This window comes from Engystomops pustulosus, chromosome 6, assembly GCF_040894005.1.
Source record: "Engystomops pustulosus chromosome 6, aEngPut4.maternal, whole genome shotgun sequence".
In the NCBI taxonomy this organism is placed as follows: Eukaryota; Metazoa; Chordata; class Amphibia; order Anura; family Leptodactylidae; genus Engystomops; species Engystomops pustulosus.
In genome coordinates this window covers 64,830,305-64,849,101 of record NC_092416.1, presented here as the reverse complement: position 1 = coordinate 64,849,101, position 18,797 = coordinate 64,830,305, and the positions used below count along the sequence as shown (strand labels likewise).

The window sequence follows — 18,797 nt, the reverse complement described above, 5'->3', positions numbered from 1 at the left end:
CAATAATAACATGTCATGCAGCAGCTTCCCTTTACTAAAAAAAATGTCCAGCAGTAACCTCCCTTTACCAATAACATGTCCAGCAGTGGCCTCCTTTCACTAATAACATGTCCATCAGCGCCCTCCCTTCACTAATAACATATCCACCAGTGACCTCACTTCACTACTAATATGTCCCAGCAGCGGCCTCCCTTCACTAATAACATATCTAGCAGCAGCCTCCCCTCACTAATAAAATGTCCAGCAGAGGCTTCCCTTCATTAATAACATGTACAATTACATAAAGAGAAGGAAAAACCAAAGGAAAGGGATAAAGAGCTAGATAAATCAAAAGATACAGAAAAGATAAAAAAAACCTTATCCCGCAGATGTGACATGTGCCTTGTTAAATAGCTAAGTGACTATAAAAAGCCAGTCTGTATGCATTGCGAAATGGAGTAATCCTGTTAAATAATACCTTTAGGCCTCATGCAAAAATGGTCTTTCTTGTTCTGTATATATGGCTGTATTCTGGACGTATTGCACCCTATCCATATAAAAAAGATTGGGCTGGCAAATGATGGATGGCTGACTGTTAGATGGCTGACAGAATGCTCCAACCATTGGTTCTGGATACTGCATGTATATATGGCAGCATACGGTGAACAGCTGTATGCAGCACATATTTAGCCCGTATTTTATACTTTCCCATTGACTTCTATGGGCCGTACAGAACAGAAATACAGTGGAAAATAGGATATGCTATATATTTTTATATGACTTGCTTACAGTACAGTACGTGGGACCATTCGGCCATGTACATGGATGGACCTTTTGCCCATTGGGTTCATATTCCTTCTGTATAAATGGCCATACATACGGCAGTTTTCATACAATGGTGTGAATGGGGCCTAAAGTATTTGAGCATTGAAAAATGGAGGTAGCCAGAAAACTGGATCTCAGTTTTTAATGAATTCAAGAACAGATACGCCTTTGATGATGCTTATACCTTTTTCTACTGGCTATCATTCTTAGAAAATCATATTGAGGATGGAACTCCTCGAGATCTGTTATTTAGTACCTTTCCCACTTTTAAATCTGCTACTGCATTTATTGCTAAAGCCTCGACAGAGGGCATAAGGTTTAGTGCATTATCCTATTCAGCCCTGCATTCACTTTGGCTCAGGAAATGGAGTGGTGACTTCAGGTCTAAACTATGCGTAATTCCCTTTGAAGGATAATACATGTTTGGTACCAAATTAGACACAGTCCTTGAAAAAGCTCCAGTTAGAAAGGAAGGCTTTCCAGAGACAAGAGCAAACCAAAAGAAGCAGCTCGTTTGTGAAACCAAAGGGAAGAAAGGTAAGTGGAGCTTACTCTAAAGGTGGCAAGGGAAGAGGCTTCCTACTTAGCTCCAGCAATTGCGCCAAGCCCTTCTGAAAACAATGAGGCCAGAGTGGGGGAAGACTTATTCTTTTTTTATCAACAATGGATCCAGATCACATCAAATCCTTGGATCCTATTAGCATGCGGTATGCTCAGTGTGTCACATAATACAGTGTAAAAATTTTATTACACTGTATTAGGTGAAGAAATTTAAACCTGTAAAAGTTAAACACTTAATAAAAACATTATTTAATAAAAATAATTAATTACATAAAGTCCCCTAAACACAAACATTCCCTACACATATCTATTTAAGTTAAAAAAAAAAATCACCAAAACACCCCACATATTTGGTATGGCCGTGTCAGCAACAATCTGTACAATAACTCAGAAACATTTTTGGGCCCGCTTGGTCAGTGCCGAAAAAACTAAATCAGAAAAACTCACCAAAAATTTACATTTTTCATAAAATCACTTCACAAAAATGTTCTATAAAGTGATCAAAAAAGTTATGTGCCGAAATGGTATCACTGAAAAGGACAACTCAACATGCAAAAAATAATCCCTAAACCAACTGTGTCAACCAAAAAACATTAAAGCTATGTCTCCGAAAAGATAGCGATACGAAAATAATTGAGATTTTCCCTGTATTAGTTTTTCTTTGATAAAATTGTGAAAACATATAAAAAACTATCGTATTTTTCGGACTATAAGACGCTTCTTACTATAAGACGCACCCCAGATTTAGGCTTCCAGAAAAAGGAAAAATATATTTTACACCAATTAAAATATCCCTGTTGGTCTCACTAAAGAACAGCACACACAAACATACATTTACACACTCAGCACTGCATCATCCATCCACATACACACTCTGCTCACCTATACACACTCTGCTCACCTATACACACTCTGCTCACCTATACACACTCTGCTCACCTATACACACTCTGCTCACCTATACACACTCTGCTCACCTATACACACTCTGCTCACCTATACACACTCTGCTCACCTATACACACTCTGCTCACCTACAGGGCCGCATCTGCCATAAGGCGAGATGAAAATCTCGCTTCAGGCGGCAGAATGCGGGTCCCTGTAAAGGGCACTGAAATTCGCCGCTCTAAAGTGGGCGATTCAGGCGTCCATTAACGCCCGAATCGCCCACCAGCTAAATAAATCGCGCCTGTCTCTTTAAGACACTGGCGCGATTTATATGCAGAGCGACGTAGCACCTTTCCGGCAGCTGCGTCGCTCCGTTCTAAGCAGTGACACAGGCGTCATGACGTCAGGCCGCCTGTGTCACTGTGCGGAGCCGCGGATCACAGGAGAGCCGCGCCGAGGGAGCAGCTGCCTGCAGGTGAGTAGGATTTCTATTATTTTTTATGTATTTAATTAATTAAATGTGGCTTATAATTAATAGTGGGCGGGGGCGCTATATATATCATATGGGGCCAGAATTATTTTATACTGGGGGGGGGGGGGGTGATGGAATGCTATGTATTTTATTTGGGGCTATAATTATTTTATACTGGGGGGGGGGGGCGCTATATATATATCATATGGGGCCAGAATTATTTTATACTGGGGGGGGGGGGATGATGGAATGCTATGCATTTTATTTGGGGCTATAATTATTTTATACTGGGGGGATGCTATATATATTATTTGGGGCTATAATTATTTTATACTGGGGGGGATGCTATAGATATTATATGGGGCCAGAATCATTTTATACTGGGGGGGTGCTGTATATATTATATATCACTAAGCTGGGGGGATGTATATCGGATACAGTATATTACTAAGCTGGGAGGGGCTGTATATGTGGGGCAAGATTTTATCACTATATAATGAAGGGATGTGTTATATGTGTGGAGAGTGCGGTCAGTTGTGTTGTGAGGGGTATATATTATTTAGGAGCACAGTGTTGTTATCCAGGAGACTTCATACTGTAAGTGACTGTGGTATTTTTAGGGACGCTGGGTGGAGATGCTGCACGGAGCTGAAGATATCTGGCCGTGAATTCAGCAGTGATACGTCATGGATTGGAGAACCCGGAATAAAGTCCTACTGATGGAAGAAATTGTCATCTATAACGTACTAGATGCCACTAATGCCTCTCAGATCCTGTAGTCAGTCACACAGTGTCAGGGAGCTGTCTGTAGGGTTGTTAATTGTTAGTAAAGTTTAAGGATTTACTTAACAGGGAGCGGGGGGGGGGGCAGCATTTTAACCCCTTCACGCTCCGTGGCAGATATATCCGCCACGGAGCGCAGTGACTTAGCGCTCAGTGGCGGATATATCCGCCACAGCGCTTATGCCGGCTCGGCTCTGGATCAGAGCCAAACCGGCATCGGGAAACACGGGGGGGCCGGCTGTAACTAATAGCCGGCACCCCAGTGTAACACGCGCAATCGGAGTTGTCTCCGATCGCGGGTGCTTAACCCGTTAAATGCCGCGGTCAGCGCGACCGCAGCATCTAACATGCATCTGGGGGGTCTTTCCCCTACGATCGGCCCCCCTGAACCGTTTTCGGGATCTGGACCCCAGAGTTACTTGCAAGAATTGCCGGTAAGATGGCGTCTGTGACGTCATCTTACTGGCACAGTGCCAGCCTATGCAAGTGTATAGGCTGACACTGATAATACTCTGCAATACATCAGTATTGCAGAATATTATCATGAAGAAGCAATCAGATGATTGCTTGTTCATGTCCCATGGTATAAAAGTGAAAAAGTAAAAAAAAAAAAAGTTATTCAATAAAAAAATAAAGTCATAAATCACTAAAAATGCCCCAAACCCCCAAAACATATAAAGAGACATATAACTCAACAAAAAGTCTAAATCATAACACAAACCCCACATATATAGTATCACCGTGTCCGTAACAACCCGTAGAATAAAAGTAAATCATTATTGAACCCCCACGATAAACCCTCCAAAAATTATGATTTTTACCTTTTCAATCCCACAAAAAATGCTATAAAATGCGATCAAAAAACCATATGTACTCAGACATGATACTGGTGCAACATGTCCCGCAAAAAACAAGCCATCAACCAGCTCCGTAGCCAAAAAAGTAACAATGTTATGCCACTTGAAAGACGGCAATACATAAATGATAGATTTTTCCCCACATTAGGGTTTTGTTTGACAAATTTAGTAAAACGTAAGAAAATATATTCATGTCTGGTATACCCGTAATCGTATCGACCCATAGAATAAAGATAACATGATTATTAGTCTATACGGTGAACACCAAAAAAAAAAAAAAAGTAAAAAATCCAGTACAGAATTTATGCTTTTCTACTCCTGCCCTCAAAAAAAGTTCCTAAATTTTCAACAATAGGTGATACCAACCCCAAAATGGTAAAAATGGAAAAAGCATCTCATCCCGCAAAAAAAATGCCGTCACATGGCCCCAATAACGAAAAAGCGAAAATTTTATAGCCTTCAAAAGAGGCCAATGAGGAAACTAAAATCCTGGCAGCTGCAGCGCCCTCCTTCCCTTCTGCACCTCGCTGTGCCCCCATAAAACAAGTCACAGCCACATGTGGGGGGTCTTTGTACTCAGGAGAAATTGCAGAACAAATTGTATGGTGGGTTTTCTCTTTTTATATTTTGGAAATGTGTAAATTTTAGTGCTAAATGAACGTATAAGGGAACAATATGACCATTCTAAATTTCACCTCCATTTTGATTCAATTACTATGAAGATCTCAAGGGGTTAACAATCTTCGTAAAAGCTGTTTTTGATAGCTTGAGGGGTGCAGATTTGAAAATGGGTAGATTATATAGGGGGTTTTGATGCTAAATATGTAAAATTTCATTCAAAACTGTATTTATCCCCAAAATAGTCAATTCTGAAAATCCGGAAAAGCGATATTCTATTTGTAAGCCGCGTGACATCAAAATAAATTATCCAGACATTTCAGAAATTATGAAAATGTAAAATAGACAAATGGGAAATGTTATTCAGCAACTTATTTAGGTGGTAAATCTATCTGCCTGAAAATGCAATGATTTAGAATTTCGAAAAAGGCAAATTTTTCAAAAAATTTATCATATTTTCTTTTTTTTTGTAAATAAACGCAAAACTTATCTGCCAAAATTTACCACTAAAATGAAGTACAACATGTGGGGAAAAAACATTCTCAGAATCGTTTTGATAAGTAACAGTGTTCAAAAGTTATAACCATATAAAGCGAAGCAAGTCAGAATCCAAAAAATCGGACTGAGCCTTAAGCTACAAAATGGCTGCGTCCTTAAGGGGTTAATATTCGCCTCAGGCAGCAAATATGCTAGAATTGGCCCTGCTCACCTATACACACTCAGCTCTGCATCATCCATCCACATACACACACAGCTCACCTATACACACACACAGCTCACCTATACACACACACAGCCCACCTATACACACACACTCAGCTCACCTATACACACACACACACACACAGAACCACACACATACTTCCCCCATTCCCCTTCTCTCTTACCCTGTCCCAGGGCAGCATTGCAGTATGAGACCTGTGGTGATGTAAGAATCATGTGATCAGTCACATGATTCTGACATCACCGCAGGTCCTGTAGGACATCAGAGGCTCCTCTCTGGGAGATCGGCTGCAGCTCTGTATCAGAGCATCACCCGATCTCCCTTACAGCGGTCAGGAGGGTCTGGCAGTGCTGGATCCATCTGACCTTCGGTCTATAAGACGCAGGGACTTTTTAGCAAGATTTTTTCTTGCTAAACAGTGCGTCTTATAGTCCAGAAAATATGGTATATAAATGAGGAATCACCGTAATTGTAGTGATCTATAGAACAAAGATAATATGTTATTTTTATGGTACTATGTACAGCCCCCAAAAAATTAAAGAAGAAATGAAACCAAAATTTACGATTTTTTTTTTCTTACATACATTTAAGAATTAATAAAATCTCATCAATGAGCTTATGACCCACTAAAATAAAGTATTTGTAAAGTGCATCTAAGGTCACAAAAAATAAGCCCTTATTTTCCAAATTTCCCAAAAAATAAAGGTTGTGCCTTTTTTATTGGCTATTCAATGTATAATCTGCTCTGAATGGTGCCGCTTCTCTTAAATGCCCTGGCGTGTGCTCATACAGCAGGTTACCAACACAAGGGGTATTGTTACACTCAGAAAAAATTGGGTATCAAACTTTGAAGCTTTTTGGTATTTTATCCACTGAGAATTTGTACATTTTTTGAAAAACACATTCATTTAGCCAAAAAAATGTAAATTTCAAAATTGCATCCAATTTTGTTTTATCCCCTGTAAAACAATTAAAGGGTTAACAAACTTCATAAAAGTTGTTTGACATACATTAAGGGGTGTAGTTTCTATAATGGGGTAATTTATGGGGTTTTACTTTTATTTAGGCCTCGTAAAGTGGCTTGAAATCTAAGCAGGTCCTGCAAAAGCGTGATTTTGTGTTTTTTATGAAGATTTGAGAAATCGCACCTAAAGTTCAAAGCCCCATAACATCTTACAAAAGTGAGAGAATGCATAAAAACTATGGAGACATAAATCAGACATTCAATCAATGTTAGTTATCAAGTTTTTTTGCTGTTATGACTATGTATGGAAAAAGTAGAACGTTCTCAATTTCAAAAGTCGAGACTTTTTCCAAATTTTCACCAAATATTTTTTTTTTACATAAATAAACGCATAACAAAATTTTTCAACTAATATAAAGTACTAAATGTCATTAGAAAACAATTTTAAAATTACTTTGATATGTTAAAGCGTTCCGAAGTTATAACCACTTATAGTGACACAGGGCAGATTTTATAAAATGGGCCGTGTCAGGAAGGTGAAAAGTGGCTTCGGCGTTAAGGGGTTAAGAATATCTTCCACAACAAGAACCTTCTCCAAAATTATCAGCGTAGTAGTGGCCTTCTTGACGACAAAAGGTGTTTTGATCATTCCCAACCTGGACGACTTGCTAATTCTCGCACACATGGAACAAGACGTGGGACAACACAGGGACTTAACGTTAAAGACCCTAAAACAATTAGGGTGGATATTCAATTGAAAAAAGTCCAACTTAAAGGGGTATTCCCTTCTGGGCATTTACATTTAATTGAATTCATTTGCCATATGTAAACATTTCTTCAATTGAAAGTTATTAAAAAAAATCTTCCTATTTGAAGATAATGGGCGTCATTTACTAAGGGCCCGATTCGCGTTTTCCTGACGTGTTACCCGAATATTTCCGATTTGTGCCGATTTTCCCTGTATTGCCCCAGGATTTTGGCGCATGCGATCGGATTGTGGCGCATCGGCGCTGGCATGCAGGCGACGGAAATCGGGGGGCGTGGCCGAACGAAAACCCGACGGATTCGGAAAAAGTGTCGCAGGACTCGCGCTTACCTTCACTAGGAATAGGCCGGTGAACTTCAGTGCATTGCAGCGGGCCTCTCGGAACTTCATCGCAGCAGCGCCACCTGGTGGACGTCGGAGGAACTACCTTAGTGAATCCCGGCCGGACCCGAATCCACTGCAGAGAACGCGCCACTGGATCGCGAATGGACCAGGTAAGTAAATCTGCCCGATTTTCTCATAAATGTAGTCATTCAGTCCCTTAGAAACGAGATGGCTTGCTTGGATACGACCACCTCACATTTAGGCAGACATGCGCTATTGAGCCCTGTCTGAACCGCTGGATGCAGCAATCATTACCACAGGACGGCTGTGGGACATACAGTAACTGACAGACATTTCATGTACAAAAATCTTTTATTTCTTTGTACAATCCCTCCAGCAGAGGTGGTCGTATCCGGGGAAGCTATTTGGCTTCTAAGGGACCATGTTACTACATTTATGAGAAATTATCTTCACACAGGAACATTTTTTTAATAACATACAATTAAAGAAATATTTACACATGGCAAATGAATTCAATAAATGTAAATGATGGGATGGGAATACCCCTTTAACCTTGAGCACAGAGACTATATTACTTGGATCACTGAATTGGGTGCAGCAAATGTCTTTCTTTCCATCCGTCAAGAAAGCAAAACTAATTCAGCAGATTACAAACTTACAGAAAAGATGAATATGCTCAATAAGAGAAACCATTAGAGATGAGCGAGCACTAAAATGCTCGGGTACTCGTTATTCGAGACGAACTTTTCCGATGCTCGAGTGCTCGTCTCGAATAACGAGCCCCATTGAAGTCAATGGGAGACTCGAGCATTTTTCAAGGGGACCAAGGCTCTGCACAGGGAAGCTTGGCCAAACACCTGGGAACCTCAGAAAAGGATGGAAACACCACGGAAATGGACAGGAAACAGCAGGGGCAGCATGCATGGATGCCTCTGAGGCTGCTTAATCGCACCATTATGCCAAAATTATGGGCAACAGCATGGCCATGGCAGAGTGACCGAATGAGGCTAGATAGCATCTAAAACATCCAATAATTGACCCTGACACTATAAGGGACGGCATGCAGAGGCAGCGGCAGCAGTGGCAGGCTAGAGAGTGTCATGGCGACATACCCTAAATGGACTCAGGTTTCACCTGAGGAGGTGAAATGATTTCCTATGTGAACAAAAAGGTTGACGGTATATTTAGTCGATAACACAGCATGGTGGCGACATAGTGACCAAGATCCATAACGTATCTGGTGAAACACCTGAAAAATGAGCCTGACACAGCTCTTTTGATAAGGGGACGACATTTGGAGGCAGCCATGGAGACGACTTCCATGATTAAGAGCGACAGTATGGGGCATTCATATTGCGCTGCTATGATTGCAACTTCAGGTCTCCAGCATGGCGGCGACAGATGGGCTGAGTTCCATTATGTATCTGGTGAAACACCTGAAAATTCTGCCTGACACAGCTCGTTTGATAAGGGGATGATGTGCTGCATATACTCTCGTGCTCCAGCGTCTGGGGTATAATGGACAAAATGGACAGGAAACAGCAGAGGCAGCATGCATGGATGCCTCTGAGGCTGCCTAATCTTGGGATGGAGCTGGCGGTCCACTGCCAGGCGAGCTTTCGCCTGTCCAAGCCCCTGTCTCTCGGCTCCCCCCACCCAAAATGGGCCTGGGGGCCAGAAGCGTTTACTTTGAAAAAATTATAATTTTCAAATCAGGCCGGGTCGTTTGAATATTTCACCTAGGAATAATGGAATAGCATAGTGGTTCTATTTTTAATTGTTTTTACGGAAATGGTTCCATGATTAAGAGCGACAGTATGGGGCATCCATATTGCGCTGCTATGATTGCAACTTCAGGTCTCCAGCATGGCGGCGACAGATGGGCCGAGTTCCACTATGTATCTGGTGAAACACCTGAAAATTCTGCCTGACACAGCTCGTTTGATAAGGGGACGATGTATGGAGGCAGTGAACTAGTAGTAGATTAAAGGTGCTGCAGTTAAAACTATGTTAGTTGGATCTTGAGATGGCGCTGGCGCTCCGCTGCCAGGCAAGCTTTTGCCAATCCAAGCCCCTGTCTCTAGGCTACTCCCCAAACAGCACTTCTAAGAACCTTTTGTATAAGATCAAGTGTAGTAGCGTTCTTATAAGTTTGGGATATGGCGGGTGAGGGGAATGTAAACAGATGCGCAAGAAGCGCTGAAATAATATCGGTAAATGATAAAAGTTTGCCAGTATATTTTGTGGATTACACAGCAGGGTGGCGACAAAGTTAACAAGTTTGATGTGGAATCCATGAAAACAACCCAAAATTCTGCCTGACACAGTTCGTTTGATAAGGAGACAATGTATGGAGGCAGCTATATGGACGACTTTTGGAGGCAGCTATGGCGATGACGTGTGGAGGTAGCAATGGAGACAACGTGTGGAGCCAGCTAAAAAGACGACATGTGGAGGCTGCTATGGAGACAATTTAATTTGGATAGTGCCTGTATGTGGCAGTCCAAAAAAGTTTTCAAACCAGAGGAGCAGGTAGGTGGTCCTCCAGAAAAATTAAATAAATTGAGTGCCTGTATGTGGCAGTCCAAAAAAGTTTTCAAACCAGAGGAGCAGGTAGGTGGTCCTCCAGAAAAATTAAATAGATTGAGTGCCTGTATGTGGCACTCCCAAAAATTGCTTAAAACAGAGGACCGGGCAGGTGGCCCTCCAGAAAAATCAAATACATAGAGTACTATAGCTAGAGCCAGTTGGCCCTGGCAAAAAATAGCCAGTTTCCTATGCTTTAGTGTACAAAGAGGAGGAGAAGGAGGACAATGAGGAGGAGGAGTGCATACATTATTCAGGTTGAGCTTCTTTCACCTGGTGGAGAATGAAAATCCGGAGAAATCCAGGCTTTATTCATCTTGATAAGCGTCAGCCTGTCAGCGCTGTCAGTCGACAGGCGTGTACGCTTATCGGTGATGATGCCACCAGATGCACTGAAAACCCGCTCGGACAACACGCTAGCGGCAGGGCAGGCAAGAACCTCCAAGGCGTACAGCGCCAGTTCGTGCCACATGTCCAGCTTTGAAACCCAGTAGTTGTAGGGAGCTGTGTGATCATTTAGGACGATGGTCAGCTACGTACTCCCTCACCATCTTTCTGTAAAGATCAGCCCTACTCTGCCGAGACTGGGGACAGGTGACAGTGTCTTGCTGGGGTGACATAAAACTGGCAAAGGCCTTGTAAAGCGTACTCCTGCCAGTGCTGGAAAAGCTGCCTGCTCGCCTACTCTCCCTCGCTACTTGTCCCACAGAAGTACGCCCTCTGCCACTAGCGCTGTCAGAAGGGAAATACTGTTTCAGCTTGTGCACCAGGGCCTGCTGGTATTCATGCATTCTCACACTCCTTTCCTCTCCAGGGATGAGAGTGGAAAGATTTTGCTTGTACCGTGGGTTCAGGAGAGTGAATACCCAGTAATCGGTGCTGGAATAAATTCTTTGAACGCGAGGGTCACGGGATAGGCAGACTAGCATGAAATCTGCAATATGTGCCAGAGTCCCAACGCGCAAGAATTCACTCCCCTCACTGGCCTGACTGCCCATTTCCTCCTCCTCCAACTCCTCCAACTCCTCTTCTTCTGCCCATACACGCTGAACAGTGAAGGACTGAACAATGATCCCCTCTTCTGTCTCGCCAACATTCTCCTCCTCTTCCTCCTCCACCTCCTCCGATATGCGCTGAGAAACAGACCTAAGGGTGCTTTGGCTATCAACAAGGGAATCTTCTCCCCCGTCTTTTGTGACGAGCGCAAAGCTTCCGACTTCATGCTGACCAGAGAGTTTTTCAACAGGCCAAGCAGCGGGATGGTGAGGCTGATGATGGCGGCATCGCCACTGACCATCTGTGTTGACTCCTCAAAGTTACTCAGCACCTGACAGATATCAGACATCCACGTCCACTCCTCATTGTAGACTTGAGGAAGCTGACTGACCTGACTACCAGTTCTGGTGGAAGTTGACATCTGGCAGTCTACAATCGCTCTGCGCTGCTGGTAAACTCTGGATAACATGGTTAATGTTGAATTCCACCTCGTAGGCACGTCGCACAACAGTCGGTGAGCGGGCAGTTGGAGGCGGCGCTGCGCTGCCCTGAGAGTGGCAGCATCTGTGCTGGACTTCCTGAAATGCGCACAGATGCGGCGCACCTTCGTGTGCAAATCATACAGATTGGGGTATGTCTTGAGGAAACGCTGAACTATGAGATTTAACACATGGGCCAGGCATGGCACATGTGTCAGTCCGCCGAGTTGCAGAGCCGCCACCAGGTTACGGCCGTTGTCACACACAACTATGCCTGGCTTCAGGTTCAGCGGTGCCAGCCACAGATCAGTCTGCGCCGTGATGCCCTGTAATAGCTCTTGGGCGGTGTGCCTTTTATCGCCTAGGCTCAGCAGTTTGAGCATCGCCTGCTGTCGCTTAGCGATGGCACTGCTGCTGTGCCTAGAGCTACCGACTGATGGCGCCATGCCCACGGATGGTAATTCGGAGGAGGAGTAGGTGGAGGAGGGGTGGGAGGAGGAGGAGGCATAGTAGGCCTTTGAGACCTGGACCGAGGTAGGCCCCTCAATCCTCGACGTCGGCAGTATATGAGCAGCCCCAGGGTCAGACTCGGTCCCAGCCTCCACCAAGTTAACCCAATGTGCCGTCAGCGATATATAGTGGCCCTGCCCGGCAGCACTGGTCCACGTGTCCGTGGTCAGGTGGACCTTGTCAGAAACGGCGTTGGTCAGGGCACGGATGATGTTCTGTGACAAGTGCTTGTGCAGGGCTGGGACGGCACATTGGGAAAAGTAGTGGCGGCTGGGGACCGAATACCGAGGGGCGGCCGCTGCCATGAGGTTTCGAAAGGCCTCGGTCTCTACCAGCCTATAGGGCAGCATCTCCAGGCTAAGCAACTTGGAGATGTGGACGTTGAGGGCTTGGGCGTGTGGGTGGGTTGCGCTATACTTCCTTTTGCGCTCCAGCGTCTGGGGTATGGAGAGCTGAACGCTGGTGGATGCTGTGGAGGATCGTGAAGGCGAAGATGGGGTTTTCGCACGGGAGGTGTTTGGGCCGTGGTCCTGGGCAGGGGGCTGACTAGCAGATGACACAGGGGAAGGAGCAGTGGTGTGCCCGGCCGGAGGTGTACGGGCTTGGTGCCATTGAGTGGGGTGTTTAGCATTCATATGCCTGCGCATACTGGTGGTAGTTAAGCTATTAGTGGTGGAACCCCTGCTGATCCTGGTTTGGCAAAGGTTGCACACCACAGTCCGTCGGTCATCCGGTATTTCTTTTAAGAACCTCCAGACTTCTGAAAATCTAGCCCTCGCCACGGGAGCTTGACTACGGGCAACATTTGGCGCTGATGCACCAGCTCTGGCCCTGCCTCTCCGTCTGGCCCCACCACTGCCTCTTCCAACCTGTTCTGCTATAGGACTCGCCTCCGTCTCAGAAGCACTGTGTTCACCCGGCCTATCAACCCAGCTTGGGTCTGTCATCTCATCATCCTCCGATCCCTCAGTCTGCTCCCCCCTCGGACTTCCTGCCCTGACAACAACTTCACCACTGTCCGACAACCGTGTCTCCTCATCGTCCGACACCTCTTTACACACTTCTTCCACTACGTCAATAATGTCATCATCACCCACAGACTGCGACTGGTGGAAAACCTGGGCATCGGAAAATTGCTCAGCAGCAACCGGACAAGTGGTTTGTGACTGTGGGAAGGGTCCAGAAAACAGTTCCTCAGAGTATGCCGGTTCAAATGCCAAATTTTGCTGGGAGGGGGCAGACTGGGGGGAAGGAGGCTGAGGTGGAGGAGCTGGAGGAGTGCTGATTTCGGTGACATGGGTAGACTGCGTGGAAGACTGACTGGTGGACAAATGGCTAGAAGCATTGTCCGCAATCCCCGACATCACTTGTTCGCACCACGAGTCCCAGTAACTTGAGACATGATGAACCTAGGGAGTGTAGCTCTGCGGCGTTCCCCTGCTCCCTCATCAACAGGTGGTGTCTCACCCCGCCCAGGACCACGGCCTCTGACCCCTGCAGTAGTTGGACGCCCACGTCCACGCCCTCGTCCTCTACCCCTAGCCCTCGGGTTAAACATTTTCCAAATTAAAGTGTAAACTTTTAATTTTTTTTTTTTTGTGTGTTTATTTTTATTTTTTATTTTTTTAACAAAATGATGCTATCCTATTGCTATGGCTAGTTTCTAACCTACACTGACAGCACACAACTGGATTTTGTGCTGTGCCTGATTACTTTGAGCTATAAAATGAAATAAAGGTAAAAAAAAAAAAAATCAGCAGACTCTGCCTAATTCTAATCAAACCCCTAATAAATTGTCCCACTTCGGTGTTTGAGGTGGATATGCGTGTCACTAAGAGCTAAACACAACGGTCGCAGGTCTCTCAGCAAATTCCTCACAATATGATACTAGCTGCACTACTAATGCCAGCAAGCCCAGCCACAAGCAAACAAAAAAAAGGAAAATATAACGCTATTGTAGGCCTAAGTAAGCCGTTGGGGTTCTCCTATGGCTATTTTGTAGCCGACACTGAAAGCACACTGTTTTGCAAGATGAGTTTGAGCTATAAAACGAAATAAAGGTAAAAAAAAAATAAATCAGCAGACTCTGCCTAATTCTAATCAAACCCCTAATAAATTGTCCCACTTCGGTGTTTGAGGTGGATATGTGTGTCACTAAGAGCTAAACACAACGGTAGCAAGTCCCCCTGCAAATTCCTCACAATATGGTACTAGCTGCACTACTAGTGCCAGCAAGCCCAGCCACAAGCAAATTAAAAAAAAAAAATGTATAACATTATTGTAGCCCTAAGAAGGGCTGTTGGGTTCTTGTAGAATCACTCCTGCCTAACACTATTCTAATAGAACACCCTAACGCTTTCCCTGACCAGCAGCAGCTCTCTCCCTAGCGGCATCCAGACACAGAATGATCCGAGCAGCGCGGGCAGGGGCTAGTCTATTCCAGGGTCACCTGATCTGGCCAGCCAACCACTGCTATCGACGTGTGAGGGTACCACGTCATGCTGGGTGGAGTGCAGAGTCTCCTGGCTTGTGATTGGCTCTGTTTCTGGCCGCCAAAAAGCAAAACGGCGGGAGATGCCATTTTCTCGAGCGGGCGAAGTATTCGTCCGAGCAACGAGCAGTTTCGAGTACGCTAATGCTCGAACGAGCATCAAGCTCGGACGAGTATGTTCGCTCATCTCTAGATACAAGCCATGTGAGGGGTTATATACAGGAGAATACACAAGCCATGTGAGGGGGTTATATACAGGAGAGGACACAAGCCATGTAAGGGGGTTATATACAGAAGAGGATACAAGCCATGTGAGGGATTATATACAGGAGAGGACACAAGCCATGTGAGGGTGTTATATACAGGAGTGGACACAAGCCATGTGAGGGGTTATATACTGGAGTGGGCACAAGCCATGTGAGGGGGTTACATACAGGAGTGGACACTACTGTTAATTTGGGATTTCACATGTTGCATTTTTTGAAACCTAATTCAACTGCTGAGTAGAGTTGATTTTCCTAATTACATTACTGTTAACATTTGAATTTACAATACACATAGTAAACACAATGTTAACACATGTGTTAATGCTGCGTTTATATAGCATTTTGTAAACACAAATGTTAACAGTAATGAAATAAGGCAGATCACCTCCTCAGCTGTTGTAATTCGTTTCAAAATGCACTAAAAACGCAATTAAACCGCTAGGTATGACCTCACCCTTAGAAGTAACCAATTAAAAAAGAAAAAAAAAAATTGCAAAAATGTAAGAATTTTGACAAAAGAGGTTGCTGTAAAAAATGTTAAACAGTTAAAGCATGTGAAATAATTCCAATTTACATGTTAAAATCGGCTCCATGAAAAAAAAAAACTACCTTTGCACCTGCCGTGGACCAGGTGCAGATTTGCGGCAAAAATGGCGCAAAATGGTGCAAAAACTGCAAAAGTCGCTAAAATTTGACAATTTGCCTAGCTGAAACTATGATACATGTGCCCCATAGTGATGGTATTGAATATTCCATGCCGTGTACTGGGAAGCCGAAAGAAAAATCCAAATGCATCAAAAATGGGGAAAAAACGCATCTGCAACGTTTTCTTGTGGGCTTGGATTTTTATGGCTTTAACTGTGCACCCCAAAACGGCAAGTCTACTTTATTCTTTGGGTCAGCCCTATCACGGGGATACTAAATGTCTATAGGTTTTATAATGTTTTCATACATTTACAAAAATGAAAACCTCCTGGACAAATTTTTTTTTTTGTTTTGCCATCTTCTGGCACTTATGACTTCATACTACATACTTCGGTGTACGGAGCTGTGGGTGGTGTGATTTTCAATGCTTTTATTTTAGAACTATACAACATTTTGATCACTTTTTATAGAATTTTTTATATTTCTCAAAATAGTAAAAAAGTAAAATTTTTGACTCAGTGCACTATTTTCCGTTACGGGGTGAAACACAATGGAAAACTCTTATTATATTTTGATTGCCCATTTTCGGACACAGCGATTCCTAATGTGCTTATGATTTTTACTGTATATTTATATTTATTTCAAATCTAGGGAAAGGCCGGATGATTTGATTTTTTAAACTTTTTTTTAATTTTTACTTTCACTGTTTTTCAGACACTCTAGGGTACTTTAACCCTAGGTTGTCTGATCGAGCCTACCATATACTGCCATACCATAGTATGGCAGTATATGGGGATTTTCCACCACATTCATTAAATTGTGCAAATTGCACATTGTAATGAATTGGTTAAAACAAGACAGCCTCGGCTCATGGCGAAAGATCAGAACATACCCGCGATTGGTGCTAGAATATTGCAGCAAAGACTTACTGGCTATGGAGAGTGTCACCATGTACCCGCACCCAACGAGGTTAAGGGGTTAATAATTTTTTTAATTGCTTTTTTTTTAACTTTTTTTCACTGTTTTATTTTGTCCCTGGGTGGGACATGAACAAGTGATCATTTGATCACTTGTTCATTGTAATATACTGTATATACATTGTATATACATTGTATATACTGTAATACTATGTATTACATAGTCAGCCTAAACAGAATGCACAATCCTAACAGGCTGCTAGTGAAGGCAGCAATGGGGTCCTTTGCAGACCTTATGGTCGCCATGGCACTATGCGCTATGCACTATAGACGGCGCAGTCACTATGACGCGCCGTTGATAGGGTTATACAATCGGGGTGGTGATAGTAGCAAACCTACTGCTGGGATCCCACGGTGATCACACGGGCTCAGAATTACGTCAGGGTGCAGGAAGGGGTTAAAGACAGAGTATGACTTTGAAGCCTGAACGGCCATGGATTTCACATATGCATTTTACCAATTCAATTTCTGTATCAATCCCTCATTGATTTCTAGATCTCTGCTTGCCGACATGCAGCAGGAAGCATCATTGGTCATTGAGCGCCATGGTCATGTCATCTCACACAGGTGCAAGGCTTGTTATAACTAACAAACTTGTATAACATTTCATTACAAAAAGGATTATTTGTTGAAAGTGGCTTAGACAGTTTGATAAATGTGGTACATGTGGTGTGAATGTATGAAGTGTACTTGTAACTTTTTGGAACAAAATAGTTTTTAAAAGTCATAAGCCTGTCCACCAGGATTTATATAGTATATCTGGAGAAAGTTGTCTTAAATTAAAAGTTAAAGTAGGTTTGCTCACATTCACAAAAAGTCACCAACATGACACAGCTTGGCAGATGGTACAATTCTGAGACATTTGAAGACAGAAAACTGATAATAAATATATTCCCCAGTAACAAACAAACATAAGACACATTTCTTGTTAAAAGTTTTCAAAGGCTACAAAGGAGGTAACAAATGACTCTGCTTATGCAAAAAAACCCTATTTGCTTTATTAAATATGGCCAAGGCTTTCCTTTGTTATCTGTAGGTGCTATATTGGTGCATTTTGTAGTTCCCTCATCTCCTCCACATTTCAAAAAACAAGAATACCAGATGTATTCAATTGTTAGTGATTATTCAAAACTAATGAACAATCAAGTTACATACCCAACTGGAAAGTTTTTTTAAGTTGTTCAATGGGAAATATTAACGTATCCTCTCCAAAAATGCTTCGAGCTTTATCTGAAAAAAGCTTCTCTTGATATTCTCTGGTATCATAGCCGTGTACATGGTAGAACTTGTGGCTGCTGGAATCCATTGTTTTCTCTTGTGCTGCAGACAAAGTGACTCCCTCTACACTGGTGCTCCAGGTATTTATATAATTCTATTCATGAGCCTGTCATTGGAGCATGGGTCCACGTGTAGAATAAATAACCTTTAAATAAACAACTCCTTGGACTAGTTTATATTTGGCCTTAAGGTTTAAAGGGGTGCATTCCTTGAATTGCATATTACTAATAAAAATGTACCTGTTCGAAGATATTTTTTATAAATGAAACAATGTTGTCCCTTAGAAACCATAGAGCTGTGCTTGGATGAGATCATCCCCGAATTGAGGCAGCGGTAGCCAGATGTACGCTTCCTACCTGACCACCTGGATTCAGTGTTCATTGCCACAGGACAGCTGTGTGACATGCAGTAAGGCCCCTTCCACACTTGTGTTTGACGCACAGAACTTGTATTGCACTCTGACCCATTGTAATCAATGGGCGTTTTCAGACTTGCATTTTTTTTCAGGCACACACACGCATTTTTTTTTAACGTGCATTTAAATCTCGACATGCTCTACTTTTGCAAGTCGCGCGCGTAAAAAACACACCATACAAGTCTATGGAGATGCATCAAAAACCTTTCCTTGGAATAGTTTATATTTGGCCTTAACCCATCAAGGACGCAGCCATTTTACAGCTTAAGGCTCAGTCCCATTTTTTGGATTCTGACTTGCGTCGCTTTATATGGTTATAACTTTTGAACACTGTTACTTATCAAAGTGATTCTGAGATTGTTTTTTCCCCAC

General features: G+C 43.2%; 1 protein-coding gene across 2 annotated transcripts in view; it reads right to left on the bottom strand.

The window, feature by feature from the left end:
* Positions 1 to 18,072, bottom strand: part of LOC140065735 (nicotinamide N-methyltransferase-like) — a 39,974-nt gene extending 21,902 nt beyond the window's left edge. The window contains exon 1 of one of the 2 annotated variants that reach the window (XM_072113308.1): positions 17,888 to 18,072. In XM_072113308.1, the coding sequence (XP_071969409.1) occupies positions 17,888 to 18,038 (151 nt within the window). In that variant the 5' untranslated portion in view covers positions 18,039 to 18,072. Of the gene's footprint in view, positions 1 to 5,870; positions 5,953 to 17,887 lie in introns of those variants that run through there. The other variant, XM_072113309.1, reaches the window with a different exon arrangement.
* Positions 18,073 to 18,797: the final 725 nt, after the last annotated feature.